This window comes from Dendrobium catenatum, unplaced genomic scaffold (assembly GCF_001605985.2).
Source record: "Dendrobium catenatum unplaced genomic scaffold, ASM160598v2 original_scaffold_125012, whole genome shotgun sequence".
Classification (NCBI taxonomy): domain Eukaryota; kingdom Viridiplantae; phylum Streptophyta; class Magnoliopsida; order Asparagales; family Orchidaceae; genus Dendrobium; species Dendrobium catenatum.
The window spans coordinates 63099-83178 of NW_021443447.1; the positions used below are offsets into that span (position 1 = coordinate 63099).

At 35.4% G+C, this 20080-nt stretch overlaps 2 protein-coding genes and 1 long non-coding RNA gene across 3 annotated transcripts; all 3 read right to left on the minus strand.

Annotated features, from left to right (window-relative positions):
• Nucleotides 1–1371: 1371 nt before the first annotated feature.
• Nucleotides 1372–11012, minus strand: LOC110099367 (33 kDa ribonucleoprotein, chloroplastic). The gene is made up of 4 exons (XM_020826486.2): nt 10501–11012; nt 10332–10433; nt 9930–10238; nt 1372–1655 (listed from the first exon to the last, which is right to left on the minus strand). The coding sequence occupies exons 1-4, from the start codon at nt 10924–10926 to the stop codon at nt 1560–1562; spliced, it is 933 nt and encodes a 310-aa protein (XP_020682145.2). The 5' UTR covers nt 10927–11012; the 3' UTR covers nt 1372–1559.
• On the minus strand, nt 5573–8654 carry LOC114578706. Its single transcript, XR_003699677.1, has 2 exons — nt 7083–8654; nt 5573–7002 (listed from the first exon to the last, which is right to left on the minus strand). It is a non-coding gene; the product is annotated as an uncharacterized LOC114578706 (long non-coding RNA).
• A 3746-nt stretch (nt 11013–14758) lies between the features above and the next one.
• Nucleotides 14759–18482, minus strand: LOC110099369 (dnaJ protein homolog). The gene is made up of 6 exons (XM_020826487.2): nt 18204–18482; nt 16658–16817; nt 16416–16557; nt 16051–16327; nt 15650–15848; nt 14759–15321 (listed from the first exon to the last, which is right to left on the minus strand). Exons 1-6 carry the CDS (start codon nt 18351–18353, stop codon nt 14999–15001), a joined length of 1251 nt encoding a protein of 416 aa, XP_020682146.1. The 5' UTR covers nt 18354–18482; the 3' UTR covers nt 14759–14998.
• Between the last annotated feature and the right edge of the window lie 1598 nt (nt 18483–20080).

Genomic DNA, 20080 nt, shown 5'->3' on the forward strand with positions numbered 1-20080 from the left:
TAATGGAATTTGCCCCCATTCACTTCCAATTACTATACATGAATGCATATATTCTATTGCTATACTTGATGGGAACTTTTTTGGTCCTCATTGGTGTGGATCAACAAACCAAGGTTTAAATCCTTCATTGAGACTATTGCAATAATAACTAGCAAGTTATTTTGGCATAAATTCATCTCGCATAAAAATTATTCTCTTCGTTTTTCTTCTTATGCTTGGCTTTTGCTTGTTGGGGGGTTAAAGACAGCTTATCAGTTAATCAGGAGAAATATTCCAGCTCTCCCTATTGCAACCTTTGTAATGAGCAAGATGAATCTTCTTCTCACTTATTTTTTCAATCCGATTTCTCAACTCCGTTGTCATGGGCAGGCAATTTTGTTGCTTCTTAAAATAATTTTTTAATACAAAATATAAAAATTTTATACTAAAAAACTGCTTTACAAAACAACAAGAAAGCCATTTCAAACAAAACCTATGCTGCTCTATATATCACTTATGAAAGGAAAGGAATGACAGAAGATTTAGAGGATCTATATGTAGCAGCTCTACCATATGCAACAACATCAGGAAATCCAATCTCTTAAAATTTTATAAATGGAAGAAATTCAATGAGATCAAACATTTCATATCTTGATTGTTTCTGGTGCTGTAGCTTTTGCTAATCCTGTTGCTATGGTGGATAATTTTGGTTTGATGATTGTTTTGTATTTTGCTGGGCCTCCTTTTTTTCCTTTCTGTGCTAATTAATGTCAGGCATGGCTTCCAGGAAATGCCATATGATCCTCTCATCCTTATGCTTTTTCCCCATGGAAGGCCTCTTTGGCAACCAGAGAAGATCTTCAGTGCTTGGATGCTGCGATTTTTACTGAATATTCAGTTTATCTTTGAATGGATCTATTAAGGCTTCGTTTGGACAACTTTTTTATTGCTTCTTAAAGCAACTTTTTTATTGCTACTAGAAAGCTTCTTCTTTCTAGTAGCAGTAAGAAAGTTGCTTTAAGTAGTAAAAAAGTCATCTCAGACGAAGCCTAAGTATATACTGATATTTATTTTGATGCTCACTCCTGGGATTTCCAAATGCTTCAATCATCTTTCTCTTGGATGGTCATCATGGTAGCCAAGCTCTCCCCTTTGAACAATAGTTTCAACAACCAGGGAAACATTTACTATGACTAATTTTTACAGTTTGAAGGGTGTTGTTTTACACATTCTGAGCCCAATATTTTGACATTTTGAATGATTGAAGCCAACATTGGAAACAAAAAGACACGGCTATGGGCAAATTATAGGGACAGAAAAACACAATAAAATATGAGAAAGTTATGCTAGATTTGGCTTCAAGAAGATTTTATTAAAGTTAAGGAGATCATAAAAAGGAGAATTTGGCCAATTCATGATATCATGACTAAATTAAATAATTTTTTACTATCATACAATGATAATATCCATGATTACATATAATATAAGATTTCTAGAAACTACTCTTCAAAAAAATGATCATGCATCATGAATCTAAGGAGCTCTCCTAGTCTTCACCAATCTCTCTCTTCTCAGTATCCCTATGGAATAGCATTGGCTGAACCCACCAATGGCATGCCCATAGATGGAGTCTTCTCAGAAGAAAGACTCAATCGCAGAGGCCGACCGGCCACCATCTGAATAACAGAATCAATCATAGTTTCATGATCATATTTCTTGAAAGAACAAGAATAATATTATATTTCATAATAAATTCATATTTTAAGTAGCACCACATTAGCTCATAAAATTTAGGCTTCATTTGAGGTGGTTTTTTTACTGCTTCATAAAACAGCTTTCTAGTGTCCAAATATTTAATTTTGTAATAAAAAGTTATTTTAAGAAGCAGTAAGAAAGCTGTCCCAAACAAAGCCTTAAATTTACCAGTTGATGTTATAAAAAAGGTGCTAATTTAATAATCATCAAGAAATTCTACATTAGGATAAAACATGAAAATAATTCATAATTGATAAAATGTTATATTTGGGTGAAAAGCATTGTATTAAGATAAAAGATCATAAGAAAAAACTAAATAGACTAAGATGTGAATGTATCAATGTTATCTTAGGTCTAGCCCTACTACTCCTTTCTAATCTTCCAGCCCCACTTGTATCAATCCATCTAATGGGTACAGTTTCCATTCATTTATATACTGAGTGTTGTAAAAGGTACTAAATTGTTTGTTTATAAATAATTTTGAATAACTTTAATCAATGTTATATTAGGTCTAGCCATACTTCTTTCTAATCTTCCAGTCCTAATTTTATCTATTCATTTAATGGGAGCACATTTTCCATTCGTTGTTGTAAAGCCTGTTTTTAATTATCTTATATTTTCAATGGATATTTCTGCAATTTAGTGGTGATATCAATTAAATTCAGATAAGCATCATCATGAATTCAAAATTGAAGATGATTTCCACAGGCTAAATTCGAGTGAGTTGAAAATGATTAATTTTAAATTTTAAGTTGAGTCAAACCAAGCCTATTATTTTTTATAAAATATTTTTATAAGACAATACTAGAATCCATACAACATCATCAAATTAATTGCAGCATCATTAAATTTACTTTTAAAACTTCATAGTATTCTCTTATCACATAATACTCTAAAGGTGCTTCTCCATTTTAACCAGCTAGTCCTAAATATAAAAAGTATATGCTCATATATATATTTGTTCTGTTGTATAATAGTTCCAAGAGAAGTACAATGAAGAGTTCTAGAAAAGAAAGGGGTCAATACTGTTATATTCAAGTCATTACGGATATATATGCAGGAGTTGTTCAAACACAAGGTGGTTTGACAAAGTGTTTTTCTATTTCAGGTGGATTACATCAAGGGTCATCCTGAAGCCCTTATATATTTGCTTTAGTCATGGATGTTCTTACTAGACATTTTTGCAATAGGATGTATCCTAGTGTAGGCTTTTTGTTGATGATATTCTTCTTGTTGATAAGACTAGAGAGGGAGTTGAAGGTATAATCGAATTATGGAGGTCAACCTTAGAGTCTAAAGATTTTCGTTTGAGTAGATCTAAAACCGAATACATGGAGTGTAATTTTTAGTAGTAATAGATTGAGTGGGGGGCTTGTGACTTTGAGCAATCAAGTCATTAATAAGTGTACTCATTTTAAATATCTTGGGTCTATTGTTCAGAGTGATGCTGAAATAGATGGAGATATTTTTAGAAGAATTCAAGTTGGATGGTTGAAGTGAAGGAATGCTTCGGGTTTGTTGTGTGATAGAAAAGTACCACTCAAACTTAAGGAAAATTTTATAAGATGGTGGTGAGACCTGCAATGCTTTATGTCACATAATTTTGTTAATTAAAAGAGAAGCATAATATTAAGTTAAGTGTTGTTGAGATGAGGATGCTTAGGTGGATGAGTGAATTTACTCTTAGAGATAGGATACGAAACGAGCATATCCGTGAAAAGGTTGGAGTAGCTCCAGTGATAGATAAGATTAGAGAGAGTTGCCTTAGATGGTTTGGTTATGTAAAACGGCGGTCTTCCGATGACCCTATTAGGAGAGTAGATGTATTAGATTTAGCCTATGTTAAGAAAGATAGAAGTGGACCTAAAAAGACTTGGTTATAAAATATTAGAAATGACATTACTTTATTGGATTTAAATGAGAATTTGACTCTTCACAGAACACAATGAAAAAAAAAAAAGATTCATGTAGCCGACCCCACATAGTGGGATAAAGGCTTGTTGTTGTTGTTTCTGTATAATATATATAAGATACCTACCCTCATAGACATCACTCTATCTTCTAATAATATTTATTGACAATCATTAATATCACAACCACAAATATTAAATATCATATACTTAATTTTTTTATAATAATTTTAAACCTCAATCTTAGCATTTTAAGTGTAGTTCCAAAAATCGAACCAGATCGATTGGTTCGACCAGTTCAACCATAAACTAGTCAAATGACCAGTCCGATCCAACTTAAGAAATGAATTTGCATGAAACAGGGCTAAACCGGCAAGAACCGTCAATTCAACTGAAGAATCATTGTACCGGTCCAAATTTTTTAAAACCAGACGGTTTAAGTATTTTTTGTTTAAATAATTAAACAAATAAATTTAATATTAAAATTAATGAATTAATATAAATATTATATATCAAAACTTTTAAATGAATATTAAATACACATACTTAAAAATTACTAATGAAGAGAATTCAAAATTCTTACATGCTATGGGCTCCGAAAATTTGCGCCTTGGCCTCTCTGTGGCCCATTTCTTCTTCGGGTCATCGATGAGAGTTTTAACGAGTAAGTTCCAAGGCAAATTTTCATAAGGCATATTTGGTTTTGAATAAGACATTACCTAGATATTTCGCCCTCATTTTGCGATAACTTTATGATCTGAGTTCATAATTTCTATAGGCGCAAGCCCCCTATAGTTAATTATCCCTCCCGGTAATGAAAGAGAACTTTCAATTAAGGCTAGCCGCCAAATACATACGTGGTATCCAACGTATAGTAGCAACAGAGTTTTGGTATTTAAAAATTTAATATTTATAATTGGAAATTCACCAATTTTGCACTTAAAGCGGATGGTGAGGGAAATAATTATGAAACTGATCAAGATCTCATGGTTTCGTCATCCCAGGTCATCATAGTCCCTAGTCTACTCAATCATAGTAGGTAATCGACCCAACCTGACAGAAGGATCCTTGTTGGAAGCCCTAGGTTGCTTCATCCAAGGGTACCTTGTAGACCTAGAGTGAATATTTGTCTAAGAGAATAAATTTGAATCCACCTTAGCTGACATAGGCTTTGTGTCGCATCGATTATATTCTATTGATTCATTACTCAAGGATTTAGCGCCGTTGGGGAACATACGGGCTCTAACCATGACCTTATGTTATTTGGCAACAAAACCACCCGATCAGAGGGTCACGATCATAACTGTTTACCTACGATGCCATTTGATGATGAAACCACCATTTAGAGGACACGTACCACATCCTTACTGACAGGAAACGATTTGAGAATGAATATTATTGATATTCTCAACTAGACATCTGCTTTTTATGAGCTGAAATAATTTTCAAACATGTAACCTCGACAAACTATTACAGAGGATTGATGAGTATTTTTACTTCAAGTATTTTGGTGTTTTATTTTAATTTTATATATTATTGAATGTATTTCATGGGAATTTAGAGGCATTTTCAAATATTTGGGTCCCCTATGGTTGAGATTTCTATCAACACGACCATCATCAAGGTTCTTACGGGCAACTTTATTTTATGTGTTTAACCTTGTTGACTTTGTCTACTTACTAACAGAGGATCGAGTTCGTCATTGGTTGTATGCTTTTATTAATAAATCTTTGTTGCAAATCTTGAGGGCCTAATATGAACATATAAAACAAATATTCTGATCGATGCTGTGGTCATACATTTGTTTGACGGTTCAAGCCATGTCGACTCCAATCTATTCACGTAGAAGGATTGGGCTCGAAGTGAGGTTCATTTCTCGACCCGCACAGCATCCTCAGATGTCATGTGTGTGCATACATCACGCTCATTGGGGCCCATACAGGTATTTAATTACATATATTTTCATATATATATTTGCACGCTTACATACACACTTATACTTTCATTTACATGTTAATATCGCACGTATGTACTTGTGTATTTGCATGCATGTATGTATATGTGAGCAACATATTTGCGCATTGTTTAATCATGTTTGCATGATATGCTGATATTCAACATAGCGTCTGGATGCATTAACATAGTGTATAGTGAATTTGCATGACATGCATGTATGTGACATTTTGCTTTTGTACATTTATTCGGATAATACATTTGCATGATAATTCAATGATTGCATGATATATTTGCATATCAGCGCACATGTTGGGTCGCGTATTTGCATAATGTATTTTGTATAGTGTAGTATATACATGCATGATGCATTCTGCATGTTAATGCTATGTGTCGCCACAACGTAGCGCATCTTGCATATTAAGTTACGTGTTTGCATGATGTATCCTGCATATTGCCAATGTATGCATACTATGAACTTATCGGTGTGCATTTTGATGCATGAGGGTGTTGCTTTTGCAACATGCAGCTATCATCAATTACAAAATTTCATTTAAAAGCCTGTAAAAGCCTTATGCCTACTTGTATGGATGTTGTGAATCTGGTGACGTGGCATTGCACTTCATTCATTGTTTGTTGATAGTGTAGTTTAGTTCTTTTAATCATCTGCACGTTATTATTTTCTCTGATATTCAGCTTGCAGGAGTACACTTCTTCTTGCAAGTGAGTTGTACCACGCAACAAGTGAGCTGTACCACGCAAGTGAGCTGATTTATCTAATATGACAGCCTGACACCACAAGTTTACAGCCACAATTTATTAATGGCCCGCAACTTTTACTACAAATCTCTGTTTCTACTTACAGGTGAATTGTAATGTTGAGCTATGGGTTATTTATTACTTTACGTAGGTAGACTGACGTGCACTAACAAATCTTCTGTAGCAGCTCGTAGGCGCTTATATTTGTTGTGGTCTTGCATTTGTCGTGATCATCAATCTTTGCTTGTAAATGACATGTTGCATGTCCATGTTCACAGGGGATCCATTAGACCTAAAGCATATTTTCCATCATCGCTTGCAGGTAGATTAATGTGTTCATTTGCAAACTGATGTTGATCGTTGGGTGAGCTGCATTCATTGCTGATTTTACCACAAACATTCATCAGCAACTAACTATGCTCATTGTATGTTAACCTTCAGTGTTCGTGGGTAACTGTTGCACTTATCTACGAGTTGGTTATCATTAACTGGAGGGGTATCATAATATTCATTACATGTTCCTTGTAGTCACTTGTAGGCGATGTTCGTTGTAACTTCTCTTTTTATCAATATTTGCGGGGAATTCATCATATTCGCCACTTGTCCACTATCGTTACTCACAAATATGTTAACATGTTTGCTTGCACTGTAAATGGTATGAATTGCATTAGAACTACAATCATCTCAAGTAAATTATTACATTTATTGCATATCAGCTTCCTTCACCTGTCAGGATCTTCTGCATTTGTTAGATACTTGCTTGATGTGGCCTATGAGGGTGCCTTTGTAATCATTGCATGTCGGTTGACGTCATTTGCAGGAGTTTGGCGTATTTGTTTATGAGTTGAGGTCGACTGCATGAAAGTTGTTATACTTGTTGCATATATCTCGTTGTCATTTATAAGAAATTTGTTGTATACATCACAAACCTTTTGTTATACTACTAGATGATAGAATTTTCATTGTTGCATTCTCTTATTTGCTTGCATGATTGATGTGATGCTATGCACCAACTACTACCATGCATATGTGGTTTGCAATATTTATTAAAGGATTTTGTGAGTTTTCTTGCAATTAGATCACACATTATCCTTGACTCCTGCTGCTCATTGCTTGCAAGCAAGTGGCATTTATTAATTTGTCCATCATAAGTCCTTTGCTTGTATGTTTAAATTTTTTTATTATTTTGTAAATTACAAGTTTTTATTTTAAATCTCAGATTTGGTTTTCTATGATTTATTTAAGTTTGTTTCCCTACGATCCTGTTGAATTCAAGTCTCATGTATTTGCTTAAGTCCCGTGCATTTTCAATCAAAATTTTGGCAGCGTCTCGATGTCTCCCTCTTTTAGGAGGGAATTGGGGAGCCAGCCTTCCCATCACGCTACGAAAAGTATGGTAGGTGTCGGGTGACACCACGGTCATGGTTCATACATGCATACCTTCATAATAAGGTGTGTCGATGCATCATAGGATCTAGCCTTGGTTATCCCACCCCACCCCCCTCTTTTAGGAAATTTTGATTGATTTGGCACAATTCATAGTGGTTCCACCTTTCATTAAAGGCTTGCTTACCCTTAATTTTGAATTTTTAAATGCTTTGCTATTTTTAGTAACTTTGAATTTAAATTCCCATGCCCATACTATATGTATAAATTTTGTAATTGAATGGATTTGTTATTAATTAAAATGAGAATTGGGGTCTTTCTTTCTTTTGTGTGGATGACTTGGTGGCTTGTCTTGGTTGAATTTCTTGGGTGATGAATTCTTGTTCCCCTCTACATCTTGAAATCCTAATTCCATCACCTCTTAACCATCTCCCTCCCAACCAATCCAAATCATAACCCTCAGAACTCTCGGCCTCTACCTTTTCCATTTACAACCTCAACTCTAAACACCCAAATTGGCTTCTCCCCTTATCTTCAACCCTCAAAACACATTTAGTCAATCCTCATTCCCTCCCTAAACCCCAGATTAACCCATTTGGCCTCTGTCTCTCACACACATAAAACGCTAAATCCATCCTAAAGCTGTTAAACACCACTTTCTCACATAAAAACTAACATCAAACCCCCATTGGCCACACCCAACATTCATAAAACAAAAACCTTGTCCTTGAATTAAACCGCCCCAAATCACTTCACAGTTCACACCCACAACACCACAAAGTCAACCATCAATTTATAATATTTCATATAGATTTATAATTTTTTTTTCAAAATCAATTTGGATTCATGGCGGGGAGGTCTACTATGGAAGCTATACATTTATTGAGAGGTTTGATGGAGAAATATAGAGAGAATAAGGAGGATCTACATATGATATTTATTGATTTAGAGAAAACATATGATAAAGTTTCAAGACAAGTGCTATGGAGTGTTCTAGAAAAGAAAGGGGATAATAATGCTTATAAAGTCATTAAGGATATGCATGCAGGAGTTGTTACTTGTGTTCAAACAAAATCTAGTTTAGCCATGTATTTTTCTATTTCAGTTGGATTACGTCAAGGATCAGCCTTACTCCCATATCCTTTTGCTTTAGCCATGGATGTTCTCACTAGACATTTGCAAGTGGTATTACCCTGGTGTATGCTTTTTGTTGATGATATTCTTCTTGTTGATAAAACTAGAGAGGGAGTTGAAGATAAACTTGAATTATGGAGGTCAACTTTAGAGTTTAAAGGTTTTCGTTTGAGTAGATCTAAAATCGAATATATGGACTATAATTTTAGTAGTAATATATTTAGTGGAGGGATTGTGACTTTAGGCAATCAAGTCATTAATAAGAGTAAATGTTTTAGATATCTTAGATCTATTGTTCAGAGTGATAGTGAAATAGATAGGGATATTATTAGTAGAATTCAGTTTGGATGGTTGAACTAGAGAAATGCATCGGGCTTGTTGTGTGATAGAAAAGTCCCTCTCAAACTTAAGGGAAAATTCTATAAGATTGTGGTGAGACCTACAATACTTTATTGTGCATAATGTTATCCATTAAAAGAGACGCATAATATTAAGTTAAATATTGCAGAGATATGATGCTCAGGGATATGAGTGGCTTTACTCTTACGGACAGGATACAAAATGATAATATATGTGAAAAGCTTGCAGTAGCTCCAATGGAAGATAAAATTAGAGAGAGTCGCCTTAGGTGGATTGGTCATATAAAACAGCAGCTTTCCAATGACCCGGTTAGGAGGGTAGTTGTATTAGATTTGACTTACATTAAGAAATGTTGAGATAGATCTAAAAAGACTTCGTTAAAAAATATTCGAAATGACCTTTCTGTATTAGATTTAAATTATAATTTGACTCTTAACATGGCATGATGGAGAAAAATGATTCATGTAGCCAACCCCACGTAGTGGGACAAATGCTTGATGTAGTTGTTATTTCATAATGGATTGATTTTTTTTTCACTATGAGTTAACTAATATATCTTATCATGAAAAAAAAAAGTATCTTTTAGTCATATATATAGAGTCCAAAAACCCTATATCTAATAAAATCCTCCTGAAAGAAATTAATTTGGAAGATACCATGTACTAGAAGAATTAATAAAGCTAAAGCTACTACCTTTCCATCCATGGTTTGCAATGCCACCTGGCAGTCTTCAGCCGAGGCAAAGTTGACAAATCCAAATCCCCTCGACCGGCCCGAATCTCTCTCATATATAACTTTGGCTCCAACAAGTCCAGAACACGCTGAGAATGCATCCCTGAGTATGTCTGATGTAACTGTCCACCCAAGATTTCCAGCATAAATCTTATAGCTGCTATCTTTGTATCCGATGGACACCGCTCTGGGACCCAGCCCCATCATCTCCCGTTCACCTCCCCTAGGCACCTCCGGAAAATTCACCTTCAAAGTCCGGCCTCCCACTTGCTGTGAAATTTAAACAAACACGTTAGCTTCACTCTAACAATTGACGCATTACATCAAACAGCTTACATGCGTGAAAAAAGACAACCGACTTACAGCACCATCAAACATCCGGATGGCCTCATTGGCTTTGTCGGCGCTGGCCATGGTGATGAACCCGAACCCTCGGCTTCGGTTGGTTACACGGTCGTAGACTATCTGGAAAATAGAATTTTTTGTCGGAAAACATTGGATTTTGGGATATAAGAAATTGGTTGGTACGCACCTCGACTGTTTCGACCGTGCCGGCCTGGCTAAAAATCTCAGAAAGCTCTGAGGAAGTGATGGAGAAGGGAAGGTTACCAACATAGAGCCGTCCAGCATCCCTCGAGCTTGAACGAGGGGTAAGCTCTCGCTTCTGCACGACCTGGGCCTCTTCAGCACCGAGCGGTTCTTCTTCAGCACCGAGCAGTTCTTCTTCTCTGTACGATTCTATGAATGGAGCGGTAGCGGATAAGGAAGGGAAGACGCGGCGGTGAGGTGAGGCGAGGGAGATAATGGGACAGAGGCGAACTAATCGGAGGGAGGTTTGGAAACAGAACCGTTTGAGTTCAGGGTGAGAGGAAGAGAGGAAAAGGGAAAAGCTTTGAGTTTTGGTGGCTGAGATGGCACCGGAAGGTGATATAAGGCCGACTCCGGCGGCGGCGGCCATAGTGGGATGAAAAGAGGAGGAGAAAATCTGGATGGGCTCTGCTCGTTCAAAGGCCTTCCTGAAGAATAAGAACACCGCCTTATCTGATACAAATGGACAAATGGTGCAGGTACATTCGTAAACCTGAGCAGTTTTTTTTTTTTTCAAATTTAATTTGTGTTATGAAAAGAGGAGGAGAAAATCTGGATGGGCTCTGCTCGTTCAAAGGCCTTCCTGAAGAATAATAACACCGCCTTATCTGATACAAATGGTGCAGGCACATTCGTAAACCTGAGCAGTTTTTTTTTTTTTTTTTTCAAATTTAATGTGTGTTAACTGTTAAATATGAATTATTAATTAATTATAATTATAATTATCATCAATAATTTATAATGATAAATATTAAATGATATACTTAAAAGTATATTCAGTTATCAAATAATGTAATTAATTATAGTAATAATTATCAAAATATTTCTCTAAATGTTAATTTAATAAGTATTTAATTTTTAAATATATTAATAATTACATATTTAATTAGTTATTTTTTAAAAAATAATTATTTATGAAATCAGCACTCCAACTAATAATTTTATTAAGCATTTAAATATTATTTAATTATTAATTAACTCATTAAGCACATAAATATTCTACTAGCAATTAATTATTTAATTATTATTTACATTGTTAATTATATAATTAGTTAGTCATTTCAATTTCTAAACTTTAAAATAATTATATTAACTATTTATTATATATTAGTTTTTTTTAGTAATAATAGATCTAGTGAGAGGATTGTCACTTTAGGTGATGTAGTAAACATTTTTTATATATTGAGTATATTATTCAGAATGATAGTGAAATAGATGGATATATTATTAATAGAATTCAAGTTGGTTAGTTAAATGGAGAATGCATTTGTGTTTTTGTGTGATAGATAACAGTCTCTTTCAAACTTAAGAAAAATCTATAATAACTATTAGCGGTTAGGACCTGCCAATCTTATATGGGTCTTGCAGGAATTTGGCCATTAAAAGAAAAGGCATAGTATTAAATTAAGCTGCTTGCAGAGCATGGGTAATGCTACAATGGATGAGCGACTTACTATAAAGACAGGATCTAAAGTGCATATATATGAATAAGTTGGAGTAGGCGGTGTCAATTCGGGTCAACTGGTCTGGTTCGATAGTCGACCCGAAACTGACCCCGAATCATCTATTCAGGTCAACCCGAACCCGACCCATTTTTAAAAACGGATCAGGTTTCTTACCCGAACCCGACCCGACACGAATGACCTGAGGTTGGCCTAAAATTTGCTAGTTTTTGGTGTAAAAAATAGGGCCGATTTCGGTAAAAAACGGGTCATGATCTCGGACTTTCAGGTCAAATACTAAGTTTTGTGTCAATTTATGTAAAACCCCCTCTCAAAGCTGATTTTTTTAGTGCAGTTAGTCCGTACGAACTTTAGGTTTTAGTACGAGACAACTGAAGAAAAATTGTGAAGAATCTGTTCATTTCGTCTGTACGAACTGGAAGGCGTCGGGACCGATCCGTTCTGGACGAAATTTGTCCAGAAGAGCAAAGTCGTCCGGGACGCTATTTAAGTCGTCTGGACGAAATTCTGCTAGAGGCAAATCGGTCCCGGGACGATTTGGAGTCAGTTCGGGACATCAGTAGTTAATAAATATCCGATAGAGATAATTTGGATTCGATTTGAAGAGAGAGAAACGAGAAGGATAATGAAAGGAAAAGCTTCGTTTCGGGGCCGCGGAGCGATTTCGCCGGTTCATCGTTTTTAGAAGATGTTCGTCTTGCAGTAAGGGACTCCGGATCCTATTTCCGTTTTCGAAGATTTCGAGTTTTTGGATATTTCTGCTTGCTCAGATTTGTGTTTCCGTTTATCGAAAAACACGCATAATTTTGGTATTGACGGAAATTTCAAATGGAATCCTTCTATCTACGTTTGAATATCTGGGATGTTACAATTTCGGTCAATTCGATGTCATTTCAGGTTGCTGGGGTCAACCCGAAATAAGACCATGTTTTTAAAACGAAATGAAAAAATATTAATCTATTTGAACACGAACCCGGCCTGTTTCGACTCTGGGTTGACCCTAACCCGGATTTTTTTAGGCGGGTTCTGATTCGAGTTTCAGGTCGTGTCAAAAATTGACACCCCTGGTTGTGAGTAGCTCCAATGGAAGATAAGATTAGAGAGAGTTGTCTTAGATGGTTTGGTCACATAAAACGACAGCTTCCAATAACACAGTTATGGAAAGTAGATGTATTAGCTAATTTTGCTTATGTTAAGAAAAAGATGTAGGACCTAAAATGACTTGGTTAAAAAATATTAGAAATACTTTTTTTTATTAGAATTTAAATAGAATTGACTTCTTAACAAAAACATAATGGAGAAAAAAAGATTCATGTAGCAGACCCACATAGTGGGATAAAGGCTTTGAAAGTGGGACAATATTTAAGCTAATTGATTATTTAATAAGCTACTAATTATACTATTAATTATTTGATTAATTAATTAATTTTTTAATATTTTAAATTATATTAATTAATTAAAAATTTATATTAATTATTTTAAATTAAATTAATTGGATGGAGGCCATAGGATTTGCTTTTCATCTCCATTTCTTGTTGTTAGTGTGTCCATTTTCCTCGTCGCCATTTCTTCATCGAAGCTTCATTCTCATTCGCTTTTGCTTGAAGCAATGCGTTGAAAGAGTCGCTAAAGACACTTCTTGACCTCCTTTGACGACATTAGATTAGAAGACACATTGGGGGCTCACTTGCTGCGAAGGTAATCATCTTCACCTCTTTCTTTAAGGACTGGGCCTCACTCGATTGTCGTGAGAGAACTTTAAACAATTGTTCTTATAATATAGTATGATTAAATTATTAGACCTATAGTTTAATTATATTATATTCATGACTATCTAATATTTTAATTATAATTAACATTTATATAAATGAGATTCTTATAAACATTATATCAATTTATATAATAATAATAAAATTTAATAGAATATATAAATTTATTATTAATTCTTATAAATATATTATAAAATTATATAATTTATAAATTTATAATATAAATTAAAAAACTTTATATTTCAACCAACTCACATTTGCAACCCAACCGGCCTATACTAACATTCAACAAAACATATTTCATAAGATAACATGCATATATTATAGTTTAATTAATCTCAATATTTAATAAAAAAGTTAAAAATTTTAAAAGAATTGAATAAAATAAAACAATTCATTTTATACTTACAAACAAAAAAATTGTAGAACCGAATGCTTTATTTAAATTATTCCAACTGATCCAGTTTACTGGTTAGCTTAGCCTGATTTAGACCTATTCGATGTGAAGTCAATTTTTAAACTGGATCATATAATTCAATTGCCCAGTTTTCATGATTGAACCGATCAATCAGTTTTTAAAACATTGCAAAATATATAACATAAAAATAATCTTTTGAAATAATTTTTTTATTATTTTAATTTCAAATTACAAACCACATTACCTTTTCATATATTTAAAAAAATTATATTAAACTTTTACTTTTTCCAACAACTTTAAACAATTGCTCTTTATAACACTTTTACAATACAAAACAGTAATAAAGCTCCCTAAAAGAAGCCTAAAATTCCTTTTATCCACCCCAACAAAACGTCAAATTATTGCGTCCGGTGTCCGAACATCAATCCGGTGTCGCCACATCACCCAAATACATCGGGGATGTGGCGTCACCGGATTGGATGTCCGAACATCAAGTGACGGACACAATAATTCGCCCAACAAGACACGGTGATATATCCCATCACAGGCAACTAGAAAAAAGAAAACTTGTAACTATCAAGCAAAATAAGAAACACGAAGAGTTGGGCAATATACCTCCAGCCACCACATGACAGTGGCCAAACCAAAAATGACAGGCAAATAACTAAAACACAGTAGAACTATAGACTACTACTACTAAGGGTTACAAAGCGGGGTAAGTTAACATCTATAATATAACAATAGTAAAAATGGTGTCAGGGCTTCCCAAGGTGGCCACCTCTTCACTAATCTCTATTGCTGAGCACATTGCACTCTCTGAGCGCCACCGTGCATTTCCTCATCTTCCTCGTAGGCCTCCTGAGCTTGTTGAGCTTGCTTCCTCTTCATCTCCTCGTCAATGTTCACGTCGTACAAGGTCGTCTCTTCGCACTCATCAAGCTCCATGTCGGTCAGCTGCGACGGGATCCCCAAGGGAAGGATGCCCTCAAGAGCTTTGCACTGCTCTGCTGTCAATGAATCTGGGAGATCTACATTGAAGTGGATGTAGAGTTTGCCTCGCAAGAATGACTTCTGGTACATTGGCATTCCCTCATCATTGATCGCCTTGAATTGATCTGCAGAAGCCATAAGCCATAAATAAATGCGCACAAGTAAGCAGAAAAGAGGTAGATGCCTTTAAATCTTAGGCCTTCTCCAAACGAACTCCAGACGCATGAATGGCATCACGAGCCGAACGGCAAAACTTCCGGTATTTGGTTGCGTGTGAATAGTGCAACGTTAATATTGGCGTTGCACTGTTCACCTGCATTATTTTTCTGTCTCTACCGGATTTGCCGAAGACACGCGCGAAGGAGAAAGACGGTTGGAGATAAATCACACAATTTTTTTGTTACACTACATTTTGGAGTAAAAAATGTGATTTTCGGTTGGAGATGCCCTTACCAGGCTTCACAACTTCTCCGGGATTTGATTTAATAAGCAGTTGCCGACCGTCAAGATGGGTTAACACGAACTGGAAGCCACAAAGGGCTTCGGTTAGGGAGAGAGTGTGCTCAACAAAGAGATCATCGCCCTTTCTTTTGAACTTGGAGTGGTCTTTTTGTTGTAGGACAAAGACGATGTCGCCAGTGACACAATCAGGCTACACATTGTCAAGCGAAACAATCAAAAGCTGCAATCAATCTCAAAGAAAGATTCAGGCTTCGTTTGATACGTTGTTCTTATTGCTTCATAAAGCAACTTTTTAGTACAAAAATTAAAATTTTTATACTAGAAAGCTACTTTAAGAAGCAGAAAGAAAGCCTTCCAAACGAGAGGGGAATGGGAGAAAGAGCGAAACATACAGCTTCATCAGCCTCTCCGGCGAAGGTGATCTTTTGCCCATTTTGCATGCCCTTCTCAACAAGAACGTCAAGAACCTTCTTATCCTGGACGACTTTCTCGCCATTGCATTGTGGGCAGCGGTCTTTCTCACCGATGGTCTCGCCAGTGCCTTTGCACTCGTTGCAGGGGTGCTGCATTTGTTGAATCATAGATGGCCCGAGATGGCGAATAGAGACCTTCATGCCTGAACCCTGACAGCCAGGGCATCTCATTGACGCACCAGATTTAGATCCCTTCCTGCAAAACACGTTAAATGCTTATTTATGCTAAGAACCAGCTCAAAATTGCCGGATAAAATTCAAAATGAAGTAAATTCAATTCTCACCCTTTGCATTTGGAACAAAGTACTTTCCGAGAAAGAGAGAGCTTCTTGGAGGTTCCATTGTACAATTCTTCCAGGGAGACTTTCATTGGGTGAATAACATCCTCTCCTCTCCTTTGCCTGCGTCCACGGCTGATCCCACCACCTATTCTCCATAAAAAAACAGAAAAAAATTTGCGTTCAACGCAAGACTCCATTGTGACGAAATATACATAAATGGTAACCATATATAAATCTAAATTTACCTCCAAATGGACTTCCACCAAAGAAAGACTGGAAAATATCAAACGGATCATTGGCAGCTCCTCCCATTCCTTCCTTGAGAGCATCTTCACCATACTGATCATATATATCCCTCTTCTCAGGATCACTCAGGACCTCATAAGCTTGGGCCAACTCTTTAAACTGAAAATAAAAAAAAAAAATAGAATAAAATGAGAAAAAAATTGAATAAATTCACATTTAAAGTTGGAGTTTTTCTTGTTTCTCGTATGCATAGCTTCTGTAGCCCAATTTACATCCACATAAGATTTGGAACATAACATTTTTTTCGTGTGAATTTATTTGAGAATGAAGCCTACTAATAAAAAAATCTATCAGACATTCATATAGCAACACTACAGTAAGAATCTTTATCTATTTGACCTCCATTCACCCATATCAGTGGCAATTAATTAGAACCACCCCGCAAAATTTATAAAGAAAGCATCGCAGCATAGAAAGTAAGCATAGAGCCTATCCTGTATACTCCTTATAATTCAAATCAACAATAATGATCTGATAGGCAAGAGAAGATCCAATTTAATGTGGCAAAATAATCAATGCAAGGTAAACAATCAGCTCTTCAGCAGAAATAAACGTAACAGCAATCAAATTCTAACCAGAAAAATCATTGAATTCAACATAACAAAAAACTCCATTTCCCGAGAAAGGAAAAATGCTGCAACAAATGTCAAATTCACAAAGGCAACATTGAATATCATTAAATTGAACATTAATATTTTCATTTTGAAAGAAAGAGTGTTAATTGATTGTGCTCACTCATTAAGATATATTTGGTGAGATAATTAGAAGAAGACGGCTTACGGTCTCGGTTAACGTTTCGACAAAGAATTAAGATCTCAATCAACATTTATATAAGTTTTCTTCATTTCATTACATATTTTAAATTTATTATTTATTAAGAAAATTAAAATGTAAAAAGTCTCAATTTAATTTTATAAAATCATGATTTTCATTTCCGCTTTTATATATGGATATAAATATCCAATAGAAACAAGTTTAAAAATCTTTAATAACTAAGCTACCTAGCACCCCCAAAAGCTTAAAAAACGCTGCATCATTCAGGTCCTCTGCCGAGATTCTTAGAACTAAAGAAAAAGATCTTTCTCATTATATATTAGATTAGATTGAAAGTATAGCAATAAAAGCAGCCCAACTCACATTGTTTCCCTAAGGGCCGAATCCTTCCATCGAGCCTCCAACCAAATAAAATTCACCCTCCAATTCGATCATTAAACCTACCCATCCAACTACCTTCACCTCCTAAATATCCTCCATCAATCAACATAACCCTACCATTATCACATCTGAAACTGTATAAACATCAAATCCCCTACCGATTCCAAGGAAAAAAAAAATCTCATTCTCCTCGCGATCTATTTCCAATAAATTCAGGAAGAGAAATCCAATAACATCAAGGAAAAACGCAATATTGAAGAACAACAAAACATCCAAGCCAGAACATGCACCTACACAGACAAAAATCAGACGTAGCCCATAACTATTTACCTTCTCCGGATCGCCTCCCTTATCAGGATGGTCCTTGATGGCCGCCCTGCGATAAGCCTTTTTCAGGTCCTCCTGCGAGGCGTTCTTCGACACGCCGAGAATCTCATAGTACCTCGTGTTATCGCTTTTCTTCGGCCCCCGTCCAAACATTCTCCTTCTCTCCTCCTCTCCTCCTCTCCTCAGATCGATTTCGAACAGAAGAAAACCCTAATTTCCCCTTCCCAACCACGACCGCCTAAGATTCGATCGAATCTGCAATCATATATCAGAGAATCACACATCCCGTTATGCATAAATATGAATATATAATTATATATAGAGAGAGAACCCACCGTCCACGAATCGTGGAAGAGTCTAGAATCTCTCCAATCCTCTCGTGGCGCAGGGATTTTCGGCCGTTGGATGCTTGTTGACCAGATCAGCAATTGTAGTTGAGGAAACGAAATGTAGCTTCACATCCATTAGATTTGCTTTGCGATCTGCGCTATTTGCAGTTGCAAATGTGATCTCAACGGTGCCCAAATCTCAAAGTAACAAATAAGATCTATTGCTGGAAATTCTATTTACGTTACGATAGTTTACCAAACCATAACAGAATCTATAATGAGAAAAACTAACAATAAATGTGTGAGAGAATTTAAAATCACGAGTTTTTTAATTTGCTGTAGAGTGATTGCAATATAAAATAAATATAATATAAAATTAATATTTAATGCTGTTTGATTATATGTAGAATAAATATTAATTTGGATTTCATATTATAATTAATAAATTAAAAAAAATCTATTTAAAAAATAAATTGCATAGATATTATATATGTTATGAGTTTATAGCCTTAGACACCTCTCAACTCTTTTCTATAGTTCCACATGACTTGAAAATTTTTTGTTGCTATTGTTGATATAGATTTTCGAGTTTCCTAGTGTTAAAAAATCACATAGTGGTGGGGTTCGGGTAAAATAAATATAATATTTATTATAATTCATTTATTTATTGAATAAAATTTTTTAATCGATTTGATCGGACTGGACTTCTAACCGGTTCGCAGTCGAACCCCGGTCCAGTCTGATCTGATTTCTAAAACCTTAAAGAAAACACTCCTCGGGCCATCCGAAACTATCAATCCTCACAAGCAAGAACTTCGGGATATCCATCACGATGAAGTAGAATCGAATGATTTGGAAGATTCGAATGAGTTGGCGAGGTCGGGATGTAACTCCCATTTGTGTGATAAGGATATTCATCACCTCCATTCCAACAAGATAGATGAGGATAGAATAATAGATGCAATCGAAATGGACATTTTGATTGAAGTCGAGAAAAGGACCGAACCTTTAGCGGCTATTGGCCTTCATAGCATGCAAATCAATCACCTGGACACATGGAATGTCGTCATCGAAGGGGTGAAGTCGAACAACAAGGAGACGCTGAAGAAGCAACCGAGCAAAACTCTACCTCACGCAACAGGAAGGGAACATTGTCAAAGGGGTGCAGTTATTATTGTCGAAGGAGTCGAATTTCTCTCACCCGTGTCGCGTGTGTTCCTTTTTGCTCGACTTTGAGGGATTTTACTTTAACCGCAAAATGAACAACAGTAGGGAGTTTGGAATACAAACTCATTTCGTTTCACTTTGCTCTGTGTCAAGCCAAACAACAAAAAAATTAAAATACAGGTATTTACTTTACTTTACATTCAATTTACTAACAACCAAAAAACCCCTGAGTAACTTGGATAATCTACAAGGAGATAATGCATGCAACATGAACAACAAATAACATTAAAAAAATAATAATAAAGTATCAATGTGTACATGAAACCTGTCAAAATTCTTAGATAATATTATAAGTGTGTATATCGAACTATCATTAATGCAGTT

Coding starts and splice junctions, on each gene's coding strand:
- LOC110099367 (XM_020826486.2), bottom strand. CDS start 10,926: ATGGCCGCCGCCGCCGGAGTCGGCCTTATATCACCTTCCGGTGCCATC. Junction 10,434..10,500: donor GCACGGTCGAAACAGTCGAG/GTGCGTACCAAC, acceptor TCTATTTTCCAG/ATAGTCTACGACCGTGTAAC. Junction 10,239..10,331: donor TCCGGATGTTTGATGGTGCT/GTAAGTCGGTTG, acceptor TAAATTTCACAG/CAAGTGGGAGGCCGGACTTT.
- LOC110099369 (XM_020826487.2), bottom strand. CDS start 18,353: ATGTTTGGACGGGGGCCGAAGAAAAGCGATAACACGAGGTACTATGAG. Junction 16,818..18,203: donor AGGGAGGCGATCCGGAGAAG/GTAAATAGTTAT, acceptor TTTTATTTTCAG/TTTAAAGAGTTGGCCCAAGC. Junction 16,558..16,657: donor TGGTGGAAGTCCATTTGGAG/GTAAATTTAGAT, acceptor TATGGAGAATAG/GTGGTGGGATCAGCCGTGGA.